This window comes from Heterocephalus glaber, unplaced genomic scaffold (assembly GCF_053883595.1).
Source record: "Heterocephalus glaber isolate CG9 unplaced genomic scaffold, H.glaber_assembly_v1.0 deba00001498, whole genome shotgun sequence".
NCBI classification, from domain to species: Eukaryota; Metazoa; Chordata; class Mammalia; order Rodentia; family Bathyergidae; genus Heterocephalus; species Heterocephalus glaber.
The window spans coordinates 5706308-5728110 of NW_028258321.1; the positions used below are offsets into that span (position 1 = coordinate 5706308).

General features: G+C 51.5%; 2 protein-coding genes across 17 annotated transcripts in view; one reads left to right on the forward strand and one right to left on the reverse strand.

Moving 5' to 3' along the window:
• Window positions 1–1793: 1793 nt before the first annotated feature.
• Window positions 1794–17096, reverse strand: Sfxn2 (sideroflexin 2). Of its 13 annotated transcripts, none has more exons than XM_021245508.2 (13): window positions 16905–17094; window positions 11632–11818; window positions 11339–11509; window positions 11030–11113; window positions 9412–9510; window positions 8772–8847; window positions 8470–8555; window positions 7135–7195; window positions 6412–6478; window positions 5757–5806; window positions 5500–5549; window positions 4759–4806; window positions 1794–3910 (listed from the first exon to the last, which is right to left on the reverse strand). In XM_021245508.2, the coding sequence occupies exons 2-13, from the start codon at window positions 11790–11792 to the stop codon at window positions 3811–3813; spliced, it is 1053 nt and encodes a 350-aa protein (XP_021101167.1). In that variant the 5' UTR covers window positions 11793–11818; window positions 16905–17094; the 3' UTR covers window positions 1794–3810. The 13 variants fall into 13 exon arrangements, 7 of the variants coding, with proteins under 7 accessions (XP_021101167.1, XP_021101166.1, XP_087042007.1 ...); XM_021245507.2 differs by having other exon boundaries at window positions 11632–11872; window positions 16905–17093; XR_002389767.2 differs by having other exon boundaries at window positions 3729–3910; window positions 4648–4806; window positions 11632–11872.
• A 26-nt stretch (window positions 17097–17122) lies between these two features.
• The window catches only part of Arl3 (ARF like GTPase 3), a 36598-nt gene continuing 31917 nt past the window's right edge, over window positions 17123–21803 (forward strand). For 3 of the 4 annotated variants that reach the window (XM_087185885.1, XM_004866451.4, XM_021245514.2), the window contains exon 1: window positions 17123–17287. In XM_087185885.1, coding sequence (XP_087042011.1) covers window positions 17285–17287 — 3 coding nt within the window. In that variant the 5' untranslated portion in view covers window positions 17123–17284. The remainder of the gene's footprint in view (window positions 17288–21803) is intronic. The other variant, XM_021245515.2, reaches the window with a different exon arrangement.

Here is a 21803-nt window from a genome sequence, read left to right on the forward strand (position 1 = left end):
CAAATGCCCAACAACTGACAAATGGATAAAGATTTTTTTATATATAATGGAGCGCCACTCTATCGGAGGGCGATCAATCTTCTGACTGCCTAGAAAGGGGGACATCGAGGGCTAAAGAGAAAGACAACAGACTCGAGTAATTTTAAGTACGTGGGCGGCCTCAGACCAGGCAGACTCCGAGATGCTCTGACCTTGCCCCTGATTAGGGGCTGGTTCATAGGATCAGAGGACTCAGAGGTGGCAGTGACGCCCAGTCCACTAGATCTCATGCTGTTGTGATCATGCCCTCGAGCATCACATCATGGGACCATTGAGGCCTCAGACAGCCCTAATTACAATTTAATTGTGAAATGATTTTCTCTCCAAAATTATGTAGAATGGCTCTTGACACTACTCTGCCATAAAGGATACACTTGGGACACTTCTAGGTAAATGGATCCACCATACTCTAAAGTGAGATAAATTGAACACATTTAAATATTGCACGGTTTCTCTCGTGTGAGAAATGCAAAGCGTAAATAAAGACCAAAATGTATAATATTATGAAATTAAAAGAAAATATTCAAATGGGAAGGGGAACTAGGGAGGAGGGGGAAAGGAAGGAAAGGAAAAGGGAAAAATGGAAACAAAGCTGTTGTAAGGAGGGAAAGCGGGGCTGAAGGGAGGGGAAGGGATGGGAAAAGAAGTAAGATATATCATGTACAGGTACAAATTCCCTAGGATCAATGTGACTGTTAAGATTACCTAAAATTGGCCAGGGATTTAGCTCAGTGGTTCCACTGCCTGCCTCACAAGCGGAAGGTCCTGAGTTTGATCCTCAGTACCAAAAAAAAAAAAAAAGAATAGCTGCCAATTGCCAGGAATCTAGCTCAGTGGTTCTGCCGCCTGCCTTGCAAGCAGAAGGACCCGAGTTCGACACCCTGTACCAAAAAAAAAAAAATTACCTAAAATGTACCAATAAATGTTTTGCTTCAAAAAATCTTAAAACTATGACTCCTCATGTGGGCTTACAAATGTCCAACAGGCAACTAGAAGCAAACTCTGGACCAAACCCTCCTCAGCTCTGCACACAGGAATGGTTTCACTTAAGAGTGCTTTCCTGGAAGTCACCAAAACGAGGTTTCCTAGCCCCAACTATACCTTAGCTGCTCATCCTTCAGGACTGAGAAAACCTGCTCCAAAGTCGCTACTTGCCTTAGCCACCTGGGGGCACCTTGGATTCCAGCAGCGCCTCACACAACCAAGTTTGCCCCACATGATGAAGTCTTCTCCTGGGACCCAAATGAACCTCAAGCCTTGAGGATGCCTCACGTGGAACCAACTTGCTCCTCAAACCCTCTGGCCCTACAAAACCAACTCTGAAAGATGGGCGTGGAAATGCACGCCTGCAATCCCAGCATCTGGAAGGCTGAGGCAGGATTACTGTGAGTTGGAGACCAGCCTGGAATACACAGCGAGACAGTTTCAAAAAACAACAAAAAAAAGACTGAAATCACCATGAATGTGACCGCAACCCACAGTACTATCCTACTTTCCAATTAATGCTTTTGATGTAAGTTGATAGTTTTTACTTTTGATCATCATCACTCTAGCCATTGACACTTCTACACACCATAGCAAGAGCACTACACGACCGAGCCAAACATCATGGGACATCCCCCTTGCAGAATACTGTCACTATAGCGATACAGGAATGACACAGGAGAAATAAATGTGACTCCCTTCCTGCTAGATGTCAGACACACCAAGCTCATGCTCCCCGAAACTGAAGAATGAATTCTAAGGAACAGAGGTTAAGAGTAGAAAATTTATTGGAGAATAGAAATGGGGAATAAGAACAGTTCCTGAGACAGAAGGGGTCCCAAGTGGGATGAGGAGCCCACTTCTCAAAGGAAGTTTTGTAGCGCTAAGTCACGAGGGGTAGGTACAACATGGGTAAAAACTATAATCAACCAATAGATTACAAGTGTAGTCGCTTGGGTAATATTGAGGGACTAGGTGTTTGCCATCAAGACCTTTTCCCCTAGAGCAGCCACCCCACAAACCAGGTGTGGTGGTTAACACCTGTGTGTGGTCCCTGGGAAACTGAGGCAGGAGGATTCTGAGGTACTGTGGAGTCCACCTGGAAAACTTGGGCGCACTAAACTACATTCCCAGCCTCAAAGAGGGTCTCCCTAAGTGGCTAAGCTGCCCAGGCTAGGCTCAAACTCTTGATCCTCCCTTGCTTTGGCCTGCCAGAGTACTAGACTCATGGGTTATGCACCATCACATGGGGCTTTTCTTCTGTAACCCTTTAGAGATGTGAAGCTATTCTTAGCTCCCAAATTTGGCCTCCTGTGCCCTGGCTGGCCAACTCCAGCCCTAGGACATGGGTCCGACTCTGGAACACATTTGGAGCACCCCACAGACAGGGGGACTCTTTCCCCCTTAGAGAAATTTTTTTTTTTTGGTACCCAGGATCAAACTCGGGTCCTTGCACTTGCACAGCAGGCGGCGAAACCACTGAGCTAAACCCACAGCCCTTAGAGAAATTTTTTTGAGACAGGGTCTTGCTGTGCAGTTCAGGCTGGCCTCAAAGTCATGGTAATTCTCCTGCCCCAGCCTCCCCAGTGCGGGAACTACAGGCATGCGCCACCATGCCCGGCCTCTAATTCAAGGAGTTGTGACATCCTGACAGGCCTCGGCCAAGGTTCTGTGCTCCATCCAGGCTTCCTTACTCAGTCTGCAGATCTTCGAGCTCTTTCAAGCACTCTGCCAGCCTGGTGACAACTCTGAGCAGCAGTATCCTCCACAAGTCACACACTGACCAGGCTCCAGAGCGTCCTACCCTCCAACGAGGAAGCCACTCCCTAAGGGTCCTTGGTCCCCTGGTTTTCTCCTGGAAGTGTCCGCGGTGACCTTCCCTCTCCCGGCCAGCAAACCCCAGGGGTTCTTCGGTGTCTAAGGGGCTGGGGAGGGGCGGCAGCCAGATTACACCCATGACCTTGAAGTCAGTGCCTACATCCACCCTTCTCACTCACAGTGAGGGAATGAGGAGGCTTCCATCATCACAGAGAAGATCCCCAAAATGGACCCAGTCATGATTTTTTCCCCAGTGCTGGGGATTGAACCCAGGGCCACTACACCGAGGTACAACCCCAGCCATATTTTTTTTTGGTACTGGGGATCAAACTAAGGACCTTACACTTGCAAGGCAGGGGCTGGAACCAATGAGCTAAATCCCTGGCCCCCCAGCCCTTTTTTGAGAGAAAGTCTCAGTAAATTGCCCAAGCTGGGCTCAAATTTGTGATCCTCCTGCCTCAGCCTCCCAGAGAGCTGGCTGAACAGTCAATGTCAGTGGATGGGGCTGGAAGCACTGACTGGGAGAGGACGGGAACAGGAGCCTGCCCTCCCCTCCTCCCTTGTGAGTCAGGCTGGCCTGCCAGGGTAAAGGTCCCGCTGCTGGGACTGGGAGAAGGGAGGACGCAGGCTCCTCTCATCCTAGGTCTTAACCCTGTCCTGGCTGGGCTAGAACCCTAAAGGCTTCCTACGTCTTCCAAGTGACTTGACTGTCGCTCGGCTGACTGTCTCCCCCTCTGCCCGCCCACAGGGACCAGCAGCTGCTTCCCACCAAGGCCAAGGCGGGGGCAGAGAGAAGATTGTGGTCTCGGTCCCTTTTTCCATGATCCCCTGGAATCCGGGAAAGGAGGTGGTTGGTGGAAGTGAGTGGTGCCTGCCCCGCCTGGCTCAGCCATGCTGCAAGGAGGAATGTGAGCCCGGGCACACAGCAGAGCAGGGTGTGGGCAGCCCGGTCCTCGCCGCCATCGGCATTCAGAGACCCTTGTTGAAGTAGACGTAGGGTGAGGATTCTCCAACCTTGGCCTTGACAGTGTCCCGGAGCTCTCGTTCCAGACAGGAGACAGGCAACTCACTGAATGGAGGGCGGAAGCGTTCTGGGTGTGGTGCCCAGGCAAAGAACAAGGTACCCGCAGAAAGGCAGATCAAGGCTCAGCTCCAAGGAACCCTCCGACCCCTGACCCCCGTGCTGCGTCTGTCACTGACTGGCCCCTGCCAGCACTCCCCTCTACTCTGCAGGCTTCCTTTTCCCTGTGCAAGTCCTTGGCCAAAACTTGTCTTCTCCCCAAGACCGTGAGCAGGGTGCTCAGGACACAGATGCCTAGCAGCTGACCCTGAGCCAGTGCCACAGCAGGGGCAACTGGAGCCCTCTTGGCACATATCCCAGCACAGCCGCTCCCAGGCCAGCCAGCTGGCAGGGTGGCCTGATGCCTTTCCCTCTCCGCTGTCCCTTCGCCCCTCCCCACCCTTTCTAGGACACCCGAGGGGAGCGGAGAGGTCTAAGTCACTGCCGTCTGAGAAACATAAGCCAGAACCAGTACCTTACTCAACTGTAAAGGCCAGGTCCAGCCCAGGAGACTTCCTCAAAACCCCGCCAGCAGGAAATGGCTTTTTCTTCTTCTCAGTACCGGGGATAGAACTCCGGACCTTGCACTTGCAAGGCAGGCAGGTGCCACTGCGCTACATCCCCAGCCCAGGAGATCTCTTCTTGTCCCCACCATCTCTAGGCAGCCCTTGCTCCCCGACAGGAGCAACCTCACTCCTCCTCCTAACTTCTCTGCCCCTTGGAAATCTGGCTGGTTTGCCATTTACCAGGGTGAAAGGGCCCAGAGTGCTGCCCTTGCTGTCCCATCCCTCTGCTGAGGCTCAGGGGAGCAGTGGCAGTGCAGTCAATAAAAGGAAGCAGGAACAAAGAAGCAATACCATGTCTGTGGGAAGAGTGCACACGCCACTGGCACCATGAAGAGGAGGCTGTAAGGAGGGAAAACTGAGCCACCACTGAGGTCCCTTACCCCTCGCCCTGCCCACTCGTGTCCCAGGGCCCAGCAGAAAGAGGAGCTGCCCACACCGGCTGCCTTCCCACAGCCCCCAGCCTCTCCATCCAGCCTTCTCCACCAAGGACCAGGAAACCCTCCCTGGCTTGGGGACAAAATCAACCTCCCTCCATCCCTCTGCCCACTGCACACGTCCATCCCAGCCTCGAGGAAGACCAGGGTGTGGCCGGGGAGGGCAGGGAGCACAGGGAGCCACTCAGAGGCCGCTGCACCTCAGCTGCACTAGGGGAAGGCATACAGCCCACAAATCACAAGGGATGCTAGGCCATGGCCAGAGCACAGTGGCTTCCTAAGGTGCTGCTTCAGCTGTGTCTGCCTGTGCTGGGTGGGATGTTTGGCAGCCCCAGGCCCAGCTACACCTCGCCTCTCTTGTCTCCACAAGTGCTCAAGGCCTGAGGTTGGGAGGACACCGTGCCACACACCTGCTCCTGCTTGATGTGTGCAGAGAGCTCTCCAGTCTGGCCCCCTTGAGGAGGACAGGGACAGCACCTGATGGACCTCGGGTGTCCTGAGCCAAGGGAGGGAGCGCACAGCTCCGAAGTGGGCAGCACAAGCAGGCAGACCTCGGGCCCCACCCCTACGCCCCAGGCCATCAGAGCCCCATACTCACAAGCATCCACACAGCGTGACCTGCAGTGGCACATGCAGCACTTTGGCTTTCTGCACAAAAACAAGCAACAGAGATCCATGTGGGACTCGGATACCCTGAGGCGAATCCACACCTGCCCAGCCAAGGACAAGCCAGCTTGAAGCAGCAGCCGCTAGAGCCCCTGCAGGATTCTACTTGAGTGGGAGGACAGGGCGGTGGCTGGAGGGCAGGAGGGGAGGGTCAGGCCCCGGGAGGGTGTAACAGGGAACCCAGCTGACCTTCATGAAGTCTAGTTTCTCCAGCCTTTCCATGATGACCGGCAGCAAGACTGAAAGAGACCAGGGCAGATGGTGAGGGGAGGCCCAGGACTCCCCAGGATCCCTGGGGCAGTCAGACGAGGGCCTGGGTGACTCGGCCGACCCCAGCCCTCTCAGGGTGCACCCGTGTCACCAGGCCCAAGCTGACTCAAATTTAAAAACATCTTTGAAGGTTCACACAAACACATACTGCATCTTGCTCTGGGATACGCAAATCAGGACAGGCAGTCTCTGCTACTGTCTGCCCAATGCCCGTACTCCCACACTCAGTACTGGTGTTAATGACTATCACTTGAAGGAAGATAACCTTCTCCTCCCAATCTCTGATGAGCTGATGATCTGGAATCCCACTGAAAGCTTATTATAAGGAATTCTTAAGATTTTCTACTACTCTAACCACCCCCCCACCCCCACCCCCCCGTACTGGGGACGAACTTGGGAGGCAGGTGCAGGGCCACTGAGCTAAATCCCTGGCCCTCATCGATGATCTGGGAACTAGTGTAGTTCTCCTGGGCTTGCAGCCTTCGTGCAAACCAGCTGGAGACGCCTTGGCTCTGGAGGCTGGCCCCCGCCCCTGCTCTGGGGTCCCCAGGAAGGGAGGGCTTCCCCCTCTTACTCATGCCAGGAGCCGCCATGGCAATCCGGGAAATAACCACTTGGGTGATGCCTAGGGCCGCAGCTCTCTGAGGGCAGAAAAGAGCAATGGTCGGGAAGGGCTCATCCAGTGCAAATGAGCTGCACCAGAGGGCTGGGGCAAGGTCATGGCCAAGTCTGAGTCACCTTCAGAACCAGAAATGGTGGAAGAAAGAAGTAAGAAGCTGAGTGTGGTGCTGCACACCTGCAATCCAGCACTCTGGGAAGCTGGGGCAGGAGGAGCACAAGTTCGAGCCCAGCCTGGGTAACTTTGTGACCTACTGAGACCCTGTCTCAAAACAACTCCAGCACTCTGAGAGGCTGAGGGAGGAGGACCACAAGGTGGACCAACTTAACAAGACATTGTCTCAAAATATAAAATAAAAACAGGGCTAGGGCTGTAGCTCAGTACTAAGGCCCTTGGTACAATGCCTAGCACCACACACACACACAAAAGAACAAACAGTAAAAAGGTCTGGGGATATAGCTTAGTGCCAAGGCCTGGGTTCAATCTCCAATAGTGAAAAAAAGACATAAGAGGCCTGTTCTCAACAGAAATGTAGGGAAAACTGATGTGGAATGAGGATGAGTCAGGGAGAAGCCTTTTTAACCCTTTAATAGCACCCAGGATACCCTGAGCACTAAGGAGAGGGTTGGGGTGGGAGAAGCAGCTCCCTCCCACCACCTCAGAGAAGTTCCTGCTCACCTGGGAATGGCCAACCTCATTCTGGTTCTTGTCCTTCACAGAGATGCCCTGGATGAGTTCCCTGGACAGAGACAGGAGTTGCTGAGTCTGAGAAAGGGGAGCTGGGAGCCACCCAGGCCATGTAACAGCCCAAGGGACTTGCACCAGGACACCATGGTCGGGGACGCCTCCTTCTGCACTCGGTAAATGGCACCTCAGAAGTGATCTGGGGCAGAGGCTAGGGGAGCTGGCCCTGGGCCTGCACTGCCTCAGGGGAGTCCTACAACTGCAGAGCATGCATGTGACTCTGAGCATGGGCCTTAACCTTTCTGAAGCCTCAGTTCTCCTCATCTGCAGAAGGGGGACAATCCTTCAGAGGACGGGGTGAGGACCACACAGGACAATGCCTGACAAGCACCTAGTCCAGCACCTGGCATGGGGCCTCTCCCAGACAGGGGCTACTCTGGCTGCTCTTCTCAGGCCAGCTCCTGACAAGCTGAGACCGAGCAGCTGGGAGAGAGCCTGGCAGTGGGCAGGCCTGCTATTCCATGGAGCCCTTTCTCTAAGGGCTGTGGACGCCCATCTCCCTTTGCTAGTGGCCTCCAGGTAACACGGCTTGTGGATATAGACGATGACAGTGGCACCAACCCGAGTTCAGACATGAGTTCATACTTCCACAGCATCATTTACACTCAGGTGCTGCTGGGGAGCACTACACACACTCCATCATCAAAGGCTCGGGCAGAGGAGTGTCTGCACACCTGAGCCGGGGCAGCTCAGTGATCCCCAGCATGCTCAAGGCCCTGGGCTCCACCCCAGCACTACAGAAAAGTAAGTAAAAGTCAAACAGAACTATGAGAGTTTCTCCTCTTTTTCTGCTGAAAAGATTAGAGGTAAGTGCCTGGAAAACATCTGTCTGCTCCCCTGGCTTCTCTCAAAGTTCCTTGGTTCTATTTACCTTTAGGTGGCTCGCTCTGCCAAATTCACTTAGAATGACATCCCTAGGCCTTCGGGGGCAGCCAGAATTCACAGCTCTAATTCCAGGCCAGCATGGACTACACAGTGAGTTCAAAGCCAGCCTGAACTACATAGCAAGACCCTGTCTCAAAAAACAAGAAAAAAACCAGGATCTAGTATAAAAGCCCATGGATCCACACTCCCTCTCCCTTCGCCAAACGGGCAAGTGCACCTACAGCACTTGAATGCTGACTGACCTTACAGCACCTCACCCCGCAGGTGTGGCCGGCCCTCACGGACCCTTCAGAGACTCAGCCCAGAAGCCCTGTCCACTGCCTTGGGCTCCTCTCTTCCCTGGTTAAGCTGCGATGGGAGGAGAGAAGGTCGCCCTCTACTCACTGCTGTCGCATCATTGGGATATTGACACAGTTCGCAGCAGCCACGGCAGCGAAGGGCACCCAGCGGCACACCAAGGGAGGAGCTCTCTGTTGGGGACAGGGGACAACGGGAGCATTCAGATGGGAGTGGAGGGGGCTGCAGAAAGAAAATGGGGCCTCATTACTGCCACACATCCATTCAGTCTGGGGACCCCAGACTCCAGCAAAAACCCAAGAAGGAAACCTGGGGACAGCCCCGCTGTTTTCCCTAGGACTCTACTGCCCCCCAGTGGCCACCATGCCCACCGCTGCCCCAGACCACACCTTTGTCCACATGTTCATGCCCACAGCAGTGGCCACTGCAGTGGTCGTGGCTGTGAGGTAGGAGAAGGCCATCTGCCTAGGGAGGAGAGGGTAAGTGAAGGCTGAGACACTGAGAGAAAGGCTCATGCTGCCCCCAGTCTGCTGGCCCGCTTGGCCTTTCTCGGTACTTTAACATGCCCAAGTCTTTGGCAGCCAAACTGCATGGCGATGCCCCCACGACCCACGAATGCCTCCCTGTGCTCTGGCACAGCTGCATCTGTATCCCCCAGACCTCAGCTGAAACATCATCTCTACAGAAAGGACTTCCTGCCCAGCCTGTCTGCTGACAGCTGTACTGGCTCCCTGCCAAGTCCTTAGAGGCGGCCACCCTAATCTGAGATCATGTGCTCATCTCCCGTAAAGGCCTTCAGCTCCCCAGGGACCTTGCTCACAAGGCATCGCAGCTCGTCAGATGCCACCTCGTACAGTGCACTCACAGACAGCTGGGTGAGTGGATGCATGAACAGTTAGGATTGGTCTAGAAGATGTTCCCCTGGTCAGCCAGAGAAAATATTCAAGCCCTGGAAAGGGGTGACTCACCCACCTGCCCAGTGTGGGCCCCATGCAGGGAGGAGTAACAGCCGGGGCTTAGGTCTCCTACCTGACCGATGTGGGGGACGCCGCATTCCTGTTGGTGTAGTTGACCAAGGCGTTGAAGGACTGGTTCACCCACTGCCAGAAGATCACCGCTGGCACAGTCCTGTGGGGGAGGTCAGGAGGCGGGAGAGGGTGGGAGGGCAGGTTTGGGGCTCCCCACTCAACGCTCACCTGCACTGCCCTGAGCTCCCCACTCCGCTGTGTACCCAGCCTTTGTACAGACAGGCTGAGCCCTCTGCCCAGAATATGCAGCTGTCTCCTCCCACACAGGGCAGAATCTGCTGCTCTGCTGAGATCCCTTCCTCCTGGACAGCAACTGCACACTCAGGAAGATGAGTGGGCAGTCATGGCCAGCCCCACCCTAGTTGGCCCGATTGGCTTTTGGATCTTAACCTTTTTATGATATTGTGGATTTTCTTAAGAATCCAAGGAAAAGCAAGAAAGTGGCATGCCTCTCCATACCTTCAATTTTGGTGGGTCCTGGCTCAGGACACTAGTTTTACAGAGGGAAACTGAGGGCTTCTGTCTTTGGGGCTCTAAAAATCAGGCACTGTGGCATCAGGGGAGCAGAGGAGCAAATACTGTCTGCCTACAAAGTCAGCCCCGCCATGAGCCCTGCTCCCACTGCCCTGTCTTTCCTCAACCTACCACTGACTTCCTGGTCTCAATAGAGCTCTCTGGGGCCGGAGACTACAGTCTTCACGCTGCCGGCACATGGCTCAACAACTGAACAATGAATGAGTGGGAGGGAGTGGGTGGGGGGAGAAGTCACATCCAGGCTACACAGAAAGTTTATTTCTCCCAACCAACTGAAAAGAAAGGGTCTTTTTAAAAAACTTAGATATTACATTATAAAAATAACAACATTCCCTGTGAAGTAATTAGTACTTTTTATTTTTTGAGACAGGATCTCACTGTGTAGCTCAAGCTAGCCTTGAACTAAAGATCCTCCTGCCTCATCCTCCCAAGTATTGGGATTACTGACATACACTGCAAGCCCAGGGGGTGGGGGGGTGTTTGAGACAGAGCCTCAATGTGTAGTTCAGGATGACCCTGAACTCACTATGTAACCCAGGCAGGTCCCAGGCCAGGGATTTAGCTCAGTGGTTTCACCGCCTGCTGCACAAGCACAAGGACCCAAGTTCGATCCCTGGTACCAAAAAAACAAAACAAAGAGGAACTCTTAGTTAGGGCCGGGGATTTAGCTCAGTGGTTTTGCTGCCTGCTTCGTAAGCGCAAGGACCCAAGTTCAACCCCTGGTACCAAAACAAAACAAAACCAAACCCAGGCAGGTCCTGAACTCACGGCGATCCTCTTGCATCTGCCTCCTGAGTGCTGGGATCACAGGGACGTGCTATCATAGGCAGCCTGGAACTTAAAGCCAGGCATGGTGGTGCACACCTGTAACTGCAGCACTCGGGAGGCTGAGGCAGAGGATCACTGCAAGTTCGAGGCCAGCCTGGGCTCCATAGTGAGTTCAGGGTTAGCCTGAAATACATAGTAAGATCCTGTCTCAAGCCACCCCTTCAGGAAAAAAAAGGGAGAGGGACTTAGAATAGTTTATTTGTTGAGTTCTAGTGAGGACTGCCTCTGTTACAATCCAGGTACCCATATTTCCTTACTGTGTGAATCTGGACAAATCACTGAGCCCCTGTAGAGTCCCATCTGTAGAACCGAATGTCCTTAGTGCAGTATCCACAGGGAAGCTGCTGACAGTTAGGGACACACACATCAGCACAGTGCTGCTCTCTGGTAAGTGATCAGCCAAGAGCACCACCGCTGCTGTCCTAAACTGGCACCCTGGGGCTGAGGGTCAGTGGTAAGTGCTTCCCTAGTATACAAGAGGCCCTAGGATCAGACAGGGGCGGGGGGGGCTGGCTCCACCTAGCAGACCCAGGTAGCCACACCCCTGCCTGGCTCCCGGGGCGCACCTGTAGAAGTGGAGCATGAAACCTGTGATGATCATGCCACCGGGGACCTGGAAGGACATCCGCCCGATCATGTTCATCTTCTCCCCAGTGTCGGGGTGGAAGGCCGAGTCATACAGCTTCTTAGCATACAGCAGTTGCTCCACTTGGGTGCCTGGGGGCATGACCCCCATCCTGCAGGACAGGGCAACAGGCAGATGTCTCCCCTTCTCTGCCCTCCTGAGCACCTTCACTTTGTTTCTGCTTACCCTATGGGGGGTCCCCTAGTGCCTCCAGGCCCTGCCTTGACCACTCACCTGCTCTGCTCCACCATCGCCTTGGCCCAGTCCAGCTCCTGCTCTGGCTGCAAGATGGTCCGGGGGTCTGTGATGCTCAAGAAATGCTTCAGGCGCCCCAGGAACGAGCGCTGGTCCCAGCGGGGGGTATCAATGTTAAAGCCAGACAGGTCACCCTCCATGATGCCCGCACCCAAGGCTGTAGACTCTGGGGACAGAGGAAGGATGAGGGTGCCCCCAAGTCAGACGCAGCGACAGGTTACTGTACAATGAGAGAAAACAGCAATGCGCAGTTAGGAAAACATCCTGTGCAATCACAAGCACAACCGTGTGTCGGGGCCTCCCCAGATATAGGTGGGGAGCTGGGAGGGAACCCCAACCACCCAGGAAATGAGAGGGTGGAGTCAGATGAACCAAGATACCCAAGAGGAGGCCAAAAGGAGAAGCCTTTTAAAGAGGACAGTTTTATGCAGGCTCAGCATGAGCACGGGGTATTGCTGTGTCCATCAGGGCCAACCCTGGAAAAGAAAGCAAGCCCAGTCCAGCATGGCCCGGAGCCTCCAGCTCAGGAGAGCCTACTTGTCCCGCAGAAAGGTTCCCTCTGCCAGGCACAGTGGCAGGCACCCATAATCCCAGGACACTGGGAGGCTGAGGCAGAAGGATCGAAAGTTCAAGCCCAGCCTGGGCAACCTAGCAAGACCATGTCTCCAAATTTTAAAATAAAGACCCGGAGATTTAGCTCAGTAGTTTCATCACCTGCTGTGCAAGCGCAAGGACCAGAGTTCAATCCCCGGTACCAAAAAATAAATAAATAAATTTTAAAAATAAAATGAAGAAGTCTTAAAAAGGGTCTGATTAAGTCATGCCACATACAATCATCTCCTTTTTGATTAATTTAAGGCTAACCAATTAGTGACTTTTAATTACATCTGTAAAATACCTGTGCAGCAGCACCTAGCTTAGCATTTGACTGCAGAACTGGAAGGTCTCTTGCAGCCCAGGATAACTGGGAACATGGGAGGGACTCCTGGGAGTCTTGTTCAGCCCAGCCAAGGTCAGTACATATCACAAGTATTTAAAGAGACACCAGGACTGCAGTAAGGTGGTGAGGCAGGATATTAAAAAATCAGGCTTTGGGCTGAGGTTGCAGGTCAGCAGCAGAGCACGTGCCCGGCACACACAAGACCCTGGGCTGAATCCCTGCACCACCAAAAACAAAAGGCTTTAAGACAGAACACAATGACTTTAACCTTCCATGTGGTGGGTTTCAAGTGCCAGGGGACTACTGTGGTACTGGGGACTGGACTCAGGGTGTGAGCTACTTCCCCAGCCCTTTTTATTTTTTATTTTGAGACAGAGTCTCACTAAGTTGCCCAGGCTGGGTTTGACTTGTGATCCTCCTGCCTCAGCCTCCCCAAGCAGCTGAGATTACAGGTGTGCACCCTGCACTTGGCACATGGGACCTTCTTAAATGCAGTCGGTAACTCCTGTCTCAGGTCTTTCCAAATGCTGTTCCCTCTCCTTTTCATTAAATAACGCCTACTTATCTTTTTTTTTTTTTTTTAAATAAATTTCACATTTGCTTCTATACCATTTACTTATATCATTTGCGGTTATTTGTTTTTGAGACAGGGTCTTGCTTTGTAGTCCAGGCTGGCCTCAAACTCTCGGTGATTCTCCTGGCTCAGTCTCCCAAGTGTTGGGATTACAGGCACGTGCTACCATGTCTGGCAATTTGTCTTTTGTTAACTAACTTAAATATTCACCTGCAAAGTCAGAGTATCCTCATTTTGCTTATCAGTGTCAACCTACTGCCCAGCAAAACCATTCAGCTATTTAGCTATTCAGAGGTCCAGGTTCTTGACAGTGAGTATTCGGGCATGGAAAACAGCACAGAAGTCTGGGCTAGAAGTAAAAAACTGATCAGCAGCATCAAGGTGGTGTAAGCTAAAGATTTCTAGGGAAAATAGATCAGAAAATGGAGGAAAATGAGGACTAACCCTAAAAAACCAAAACATTTAAGAAGCAAACCAAGAAAAGGAGCCCCCAAAGTTGATGGGCTGGAGCCAGTCATTTCTAAGAGGGAAGAACCAGAGCGGAGGAGAACACCCCGAGTACGGTACCACAGCACCCCTGCCTGGCCCTGGGGCTCCACATGAAGTGTGGGCTGGGCAGAGGCAGGCAGCAGGTGTCCACCACGAAAACTCTGACTGTCACCTCTCCTGACCCCCTTGACCTCCTACCAAGGGCATCTCTCTGGGTCCCAACAGAGCAGAGTTCAACAAGGAAAAGGCTCACCTGCCAGATGCTACAAGAAGTCAAGGGAGTCTGGCTGGCAGGCAGGCAGGCCGCACTCGGCCTGGGCCTCAGAGACCCACACTCTGCTCTGGAGAGAGCATCTGGGCAAAATGCCGGCCCCACCTCTGGGACAAACATGGACACACTCGAACCCCTTCTCTGATAGCTCTCTCCACCCTTTAGACTATGAGGACCTCTGCCTCTCACAACGGAAGCACTTCCACAGTGACGGAGCAATCAGCTAAATTACACAAGAACCTGTCTTCCTGAGGTCAGGACAGAAACCACACAGTCCGTGTTATATAAGCCACAAGGCAGGCCAATCTAAATTATTTCTCTGAAACATTTCCTCCTATACCCACTGTCTTCCAGAGGGCACAGTACCTGAGTCCCACAGCAGCCTGTCCTTCTTTGAAGCATGCTGGACTTTGGTAGCTGGCACCTCCTTGTCAGTTTTTGTATAGCCTGCTTCCCCTGACCTGAGTATCAGGACCAGGTCTGCAATGCTCCCTCCTTTGTCTCGCACATGCTCTCTCATGGCCTGACTGAAACGCGCTCCAACTTACTCTTGCGTTCTCTTGGCTTCAAGGATGTCTGTCTTTTAAGCCAAACCCAGGCCTATCTTAGTTACAGAAGGGTGGGCTTTCTTCCATGGAGCTGCCTCACCTCTACCCAGTCATACCAGGTCTTTAAGCCTGGCCCCTTCACTCCCCATACTCCCACACAGTCAGCCTAGTCCTCCCTAAAAGGTCACCATCATGTACAGGGTAGCCCTGCTTCTGAAGGGTTGTTCCACCACTAGGAGTAAGGCAGGCATGGAAGCCAAGCCAGTGACTGACTGGTGCCTCCTTCCCAGGATTAGACTGTCACAGATCAAAGTCATTCGGAAGCCAGTCTCAGGCTACCGAAGCCTGGAAAGGTCTCACACTCAGAGGTCACGGAAACTCGCTGAGCATCTAGGGCATGCATGGCTGGTAGTAAACACTGCAGCAGGCAAAAAGGTGAACAAACAGATCCAGCCCTCAAAGTCCAACAGCAGTCACCGAGACAGGCCTCTATCCACTGCAGCCTATTGGCTTTCTTCTTTAACAAGGAAAAAGAAGCCAGAATGGGGATGTAGCTCAGCAGTACAGCACCTACCTGCCAAGTGTGAGGCCCTGAGTTTGATTCCCAGTAAAAAAGAAAAAGAAGCCAGGTGCAGTGGTGCACACCTGTAATCCTAGCACCCGGGAAGCTGAGACAGGAAGATCACTGTGAGTCTAACTTCCAGGCTGCCCTGGGTTACACAGTGACTTCAAGCCCGGCCTGAACTCCACAGCAAGACCCTCTCCCAAAAAAGAAAAAAGGTCAAGAATGTGGTTCAGTGGTAGAGCGGCCCTGAGTTTGAGACCCAGTACCACCAAAAAGAAAAGAAAGAAAGACTGGGCAAGAGAAAGAAGAAAATTGGGCCGAGAATTTAGCTCAGTGGTTCCGCCACCTGCCTCGCAAGTGCAAGGACCCGAGTTCAATCCCCTGGTACCATAAAAAAAAGAGAAAGAAAGAAAAAAATGAAATAGACTACTATATCCCCTGAAATAATACTCATCCTTCCCAGAGAGAATTGATTTTCTCTGGCAAACAGTACCAAAGCTCAGGGAATAGGTTTCCACAGTCCCTCTGAGGTATCATCTTTTAAAAAACAATTTTACCAGTACATGATGAGTACATTCATCATAGGGAGTTGGTACATGTACAGAACACATCTTAATTCTTTTTACATCCCTTTCTCCCCCCACCAATCTCTTGGATCCCTTCCCATTTCCAAAAGATCTATTCCCCTGTTTCCTATTAGCTATCTTTTATTTTGTCCTTCAGTTTATTTATACTTTGGTTTTCTCATGGTATTCTCTGATAAGGAGGAAAAGTGCTCAAGGCGTCCCTGTTTGTGACTCCAGGTAGAGAAGGGGAAAAAAATTTTCTAGCACACTGCTTGAACTCCCAGCACTCCAGGAGGCTAAGATAGGAGAACAGAAAGTTCAAGCTCACCCTGGAAAACTTACCAAGACCTCAAAATAAAAAAAAAAAATCCTAAAGGGTCTGGAGATGTAGCCCTGTGCAAAGGCCTTGGGTTCAAACCCCAGTACTGCAAAAAAAAAAAAAAAAAAAAAAAAAAAAAGGCAATACAAAACATCAGTATCGGTACAACAGAGGGAAATGAAGACAGCTCAACACAGGAGCACGTGGAGTCAGCTCCAGTCAGCCCCAGGTACATGCCTGGACACTCACCTGACTCCCAGGCAACCCTGAAGTCAGACACCAGACAACTAGAGAGCAACGTGCCTGGCCTTTCCCACCGAAGAGCCAGCTTCCTCGAGATGGGCGGATTACAGGGTGCGTGCTACGCATTCACCTTACGCCTCCTCCCTCGCTCAAGTTCTGAGCTGTGCTCCCGTCAAGGATCTGACTTTATCAGCTTTTAGAAAATTCTCGGTTTCCATCACAGATAAAACACTCCGTTCCTCCCACCTGGACCGCAGTGTTTAGGAGCAACGTCGTAAGGAGTGTCCAGGGTTTACAGGCCGGTTCAAGTCCTAACTCTGGCTCGCTACCGCCAATTTCTGGGGTTGTGAAGGGAAGCGTTTCTCTAGGAAGACAGTGATCCCCACAGGGGCAGAGTGTGGCCTCGCCGCCACGAACCCTCAGACGACCCTCGGCCTGTGTCCCCCGAGGGCTCCAAACTGGCCCCCACCCCGCCCTCACTGCCTCGGCCTCCCACGGAGACCCCGCCCCTCCCGCTCCCGGCGGGACGGACCCCTGACCCGGGACGGACCCCGAAACCGGCTGCGAAGACCCAGGCGCCGCCGAGCACGGCCCCGCCCTGGGCCAAGGGGAGCGGAGGGGTCCCCGGGGCCGCTAGCTCCAGGCGGCTTCCTCAGACGGCCGCGCAGCCCGCGCCGTGCTGCAGCTTCCCCGGGAGTCCAGCCCTCCAGGGAGTAGGATCGGAGGGTGGCCCTTACCTGGGCCCGGGAAGGACGCCCCGAGACAGCTGCACCGAAGGCAGCGTGCGCGGGGAGCCAGAACGCAGAGCACCGCCAGCTGGGCCGCCGCACAAACTTCCCGCCAGCCAGTCACCAGCCGCGAGGCTCCCGCCGGCCACGCGGCCGAGCCGTCCGCCAGGCCTCACCCCCACCGCTCTGGCGCGCGCCTGCGCAGTGGAGGTGCTCCAGCGCGCTTGCGCACCTCGGAAAGCGCGGGGAGGAAGCCTCACCCCTCGGCTCGTCAGCCTCACCCCTCGGCTCGTCAGGGGCGGTGCCGCAGCAGTTGCCCCTGGTAACTGGGGAGGCCGGCGGCGGCGGCGGCGGCGGAGGAGGAGGAGGAGGGGCAACGCGGCGGGAGGATGGTGAGTGTGGGCGCCCCGACCCCTCTGGATCCTGCCGGTCACCCCCTCCCTTGGAGCCCTGCCCTCAAGCCGAGGGGAAGCGCTGACGCTCAGCCTGCGGCCGGATTCTGCCCGGTGTCGCCGGGCCTGGGGCGGTCCGGGCCTGGGGAAGAGCGCGGGGCTGGGGGTCCGCCGGGCGGCGGCCCAGGCATGCGGGCTGGCGGCGCAGGCCCCTCGCGGCTCGGGCCCGGGCCGAGGCTAGGCGGACGAGCTCGGAGAGCGGACTCCGCTCGCGGGCGCGCGTCTCCCCGGGAGGCGGCGGGACGCCGGGCCAGCCGAGGTCGCCCTGGCAGTCCCGGGAGCGTGGCCCGGCGCCCGGCGAGGAGGGAAGGAGCAGGTCCCGGTGCCCGGCCCGCCGCCGGGACAGGGCCTGGCGATCTCTCCCGCGCTGTGTGCGTGACGCCTGCACTTCTGCAGCGCCGAGTAATTTATTTGCAGACGACTCTCGAAGGGCTGGTTGTAGATAATGACCGATTTTCGTTCCTTACTTAATCTATGTCGATAGAGACGAGTTGGCCGCTCAGTCCCTAGTGTTTTTTTCAAAACCTATTGCAAGCCCCTTTTGCGAGTGACCACTCCAGGACCAAAGGTCTTAATTCCAGTCGGAGGGCTACAAATGTAAAAGAATGAGGAATTAAAACTGGAAAGTGGGCATAAATTTGGGGCAAGCCTTTTCTCCTCCAAACACAAAGTTTACCCAAATTATAAAACAGATTTGAATGCTGACATTCAATTCCATACTTTTTGTGTGTACAGTTAAGTGGAGGGAGTAAAATGAAATTGAGTAATTTTAGAGCTAGTCAAGGAAAAATTGACTTGAAAGCATTTGGAGCAGGTTGGTTGGTCTGCCAGCTGCAAAGAGCCGGTTCCAGTTACTTCGACACCCTCCCTACCGCTTGATCCTTTTTGGGGGGGGGGGGGTACCGGGGATCGAACTCTAGACCCTGCGCTTTCGAGGCAGGGCCCGGCACCACTGAGCTACATCCCTGGCCCTCTTGGTCCCTTTTTGACTTAAAAATGTTGAACCACTTCGGTTGGTTCATGAAGCAAGAAAAAACTTGATCTCCAGGAGGAAAAAATACATTACCTTTGGTCAGATATCCAATCAGTAAATTTTATTTTTAAGATTTGGAAATACTTACTGAGGGAAAGATAGCTTCTGTCTGAGAGACAGAAGGGGGGGGGTCCCCCCCATCAGTAAAATTTGACCTGCAAAGTTTTTCAATTGATTTTTACATCTTTAGATTGTTAAGTGTAATTATTTGATCTGTAGTTGCCAGTCACATTTCACACTAGCTACATTCGCAGGGGTTTTTTTTACCTCAGGCTAAACAGATTTTTACGAGAGTTTTTAAAATTAATCGTTTATACATGAGCTGTCCATTTAAAGGCTAAGTTTATCTCTACAAATGAATACAAACATAAATATTTACAGAGAAAAATAGCTAGAATTGAAAAAGGCATGTCAGACCCACAGAGAATGAGATTTGCCATTACAGATGAGAGCGTAAGAGTTGGCTAACTTTTCCCAGTTTTGTTTATCAATTAAGTGGACTGTGTAATTTCATGATTGCCTCATTTATAATTACAGGGTATAACAAATTAACCACTGCTCATGTCTCCAGGTACAAACTGGCAGTGTTTACAACAAATGAACATTGTATGTACAACACCATTGTTTACAACTGTTATATTCAATGATAAAATTGTTTTTTCTTTTTTCCTGAACAATAAGAAATTAGGACAAATTATTTTGGATTCTTTTTTTTTGAACCAGGGATCGAATTTGGGTTCTTGTGCTTGCGCAGCAGGTGGTGAAACCACTGAGCTAAATCCCTGCCCTTTATTTTGTATTCTTTATCTTGTTTCCCAACTACTACCCACATCCCCAAAAGTATGAGCTATTCTTAGAGCTGGAAGTGGAACACTGAATTTGAAGTCAGTAGTGTGATTAAGTGTGTCATATCTGGTATCCCATGAGCCCCCATGGTTAACTGTACAAATGAAGTGAATGTCAGGTTTTTCTTTGTCTTAAAAAAACTTCAGCTATGACTAGTACATTTTTTTTCTAAATTTGAGATCCTAAAAAAAAATTATGGATAGCTCTGAACATTTAGGGCTTGCTCTTTTTGCCCTTGCCTTGTCACACCGATTCCTTGATAAAATACAAAGATGACAGAATTTTGGCACATAACTAACTGCTCACTAATATTTGATATATAACTTAATTCAGTAATTATTTTGGAGTACTTTGTACACATGTAAAGCTGGTGGTAGCTACTAAGCATATGCTTTTTAGCATCTGAAGATTGTTCCCCAACAGTATTTCTGTTTTCTGACTAGAAAATGGTAGTGAAAATGTAATTTTAAAAAATACTAAAAAAAGAAATACGGAGCTGGGGGGATGGCTTACTGGTAGGAGTATATCCTTGGCAGATGTGGGACCCAGGGTTTGATCCCCAGAACTGCAAAAAAAATGTTAAGAAATGCAGCTACTGTGCACGCATGTAGTCTCAGCACTCAGTAGGCTGAGAGAGGAGGACCACTGAGAGTTCAAGTCCGGCCTGAACCCCGTAGAGGCCCTGTCTCAAAAAAAAAAAAATCAATAAATTAGGGATTTTGCTTAGTGGTTCCAAAACCTGCTTTGCAAGCACAAGGTCCCGAGTTCCATCCCCAGTACCAAAGAAAAAAAAAAATCAATAAATGGGCCAGGGATTTAGCTCAGTGGTTTCGCCACCTGCCCGGCAAGTCCAAGGACCAGGATTCGATCTCCAGTACCAAAAAAAAAAAAAATCAATAAGAAGAAAGAAAACACAGTTGCTCTTTTGAGTAGCTACTATGTATCATTCTGAGCAGGTACCATATTTTATTCCTCAGAAAATACTGTATTTAGTAGAAAGATGATGAGAGAGAAGACAAAGTTTAGCTGAGGTTCTACCTTTAAGAGCTTTGAAGGGAGTAAAATGTTTAAAGAGGCCAGGTGTGGTGGTGCCTGCCTGTAATGCTTGCCCTTGGGAGGTTGAGGCTAGAGGGTCACTGTGAGTTTGAGGCCAGCCTGGGCTATATACTTAATGAGTTCAAGGTCAGCCTGGACTTTGCCTCAGAAAAAATAAAGAGGCAAAAAGAAAGCAAGATTAGTTTCATTTAAACTAGTTAATGGAGCATCTGTTTCTGACGCTGGCGCAAGAGTGTAATTTTGAAATCTCAGATGCTCCCCCAGCCATGTGTATTTCCATGTAGCGGCACATTTCCTCTCCCCTCAAACATGCAGGCCCCTTGAGTTACCTGGTAGACATTGTTTCGGTCAGCGTGCCAGGCTTTTGCCTGGAGCAGAGTTGAAGCTGATTTTGAGGCAGATAAAATGTCTGTAGTTAACAGCACATCTTTTCACGATTTGCTCATAGAAGTTTGTTTACAGGTCTTGTGGCTGAGTCAGCCCTCTTCTTCTGTCCATGTAATGTGTGCACACACATGCTGCTTGTACAGACCTACAATTTGCTGCTGTTCTTGGTTCTTACTGCCTTTATTCAGTGTCACAGGAGTGTAAATCCTGTGTGGAGCTCATGTCTCTCTTGCTCACTGTTGTGCTTGGGGCACAGTAGGAGTCTCAGTGATAATTGAATGGTTGGATATTTGGACCAAAAATACACTTTGTTTGTTTGTTTGTTTGGTACCAGGGATCAAACTTGGGTCCTTGTGCTTGTGCAGCAGGCGGCAAAACTACTGAGCTAAATCCCCAGCCCCAAAAATACACTTTAAAAATTAATTTCATTGTTTTTATACTGTCATATTCAGCCACACCATAAATTTAAACTTCTAGTGGTTGTCTCCCTTCATTGACGCTTAAATAAAGCATGGCACATATAGTACACATACAAGTGTAGAATAAATTCAACCTGGTCTCTTTCATCCATCCTCTCAAATCCCCTTACTTAAACCAACAGAACCCTGACCTCTAAAAATATCCTCTTTCTGACTTAGCACACCACCATAATCCTGTGATCCCTACCCTGGGGGCTGGGTTAGTCTGATGTACTACCTTCAGACTTGTCTTCCCTAGGCCATGCTGGAGATGCCACACGTCATTTTGTTGGGAAAGAATACTAACTGACCTTTCCATTTCTGTGTAATTTCACTTAAAGGTCAATTATCTGACATTAATGTTTTCTAGGAAGGAAGATTATTCACTAGAAATGTAGAAGTACTGTATTCTGTAGTATGCCATTAGGCTAATAAGGTTTTAGTTGGAATGATTTCTTTCTCATCTGTGCTTTGCTTCACTCTTTTTCTTTCTTTCTTTTTTTTTTTTTTTTGGTACCAGGGATCTAACTCAGGACCTTGCACTATGAGGCAGGCTTGGCACCACTGAGCTAAATTCCTGGCCCCTTTTTCTTTTAAGATGAATAGAGGGCCAGGGATTTAGCTCAGTGGTTTCGCCGCCTGCTGTGCAAGTGCAAGGACCTGAGTTCAATCCCTG

Bases quoted from the DNA above. Each gene is read 5' to 3' on its own strand.
- Sfxn2 (XM_021245508.2), bottom strand. From the start codon at position 11,792: ATGGAGGGTGACCTGTCTGGCTTTAACATTGATACCCCCCGCTGGGAC. The intron at 6,479-7,134 runs GTGAGCAGGAAC...TTCTGCCCTCAG, and splicing joins ATGAGGTTGGCCATTCCCAG to AGAGCTGCGGCCCTAGGCAT. The intron at 5,550-5,756 runs GTCAGCTGGGTT...GTTTTTGTGCAG, and splicing joins AGAAACTAGACTTCATGAAG to AAAGCCAAAGTGCTGCATGT.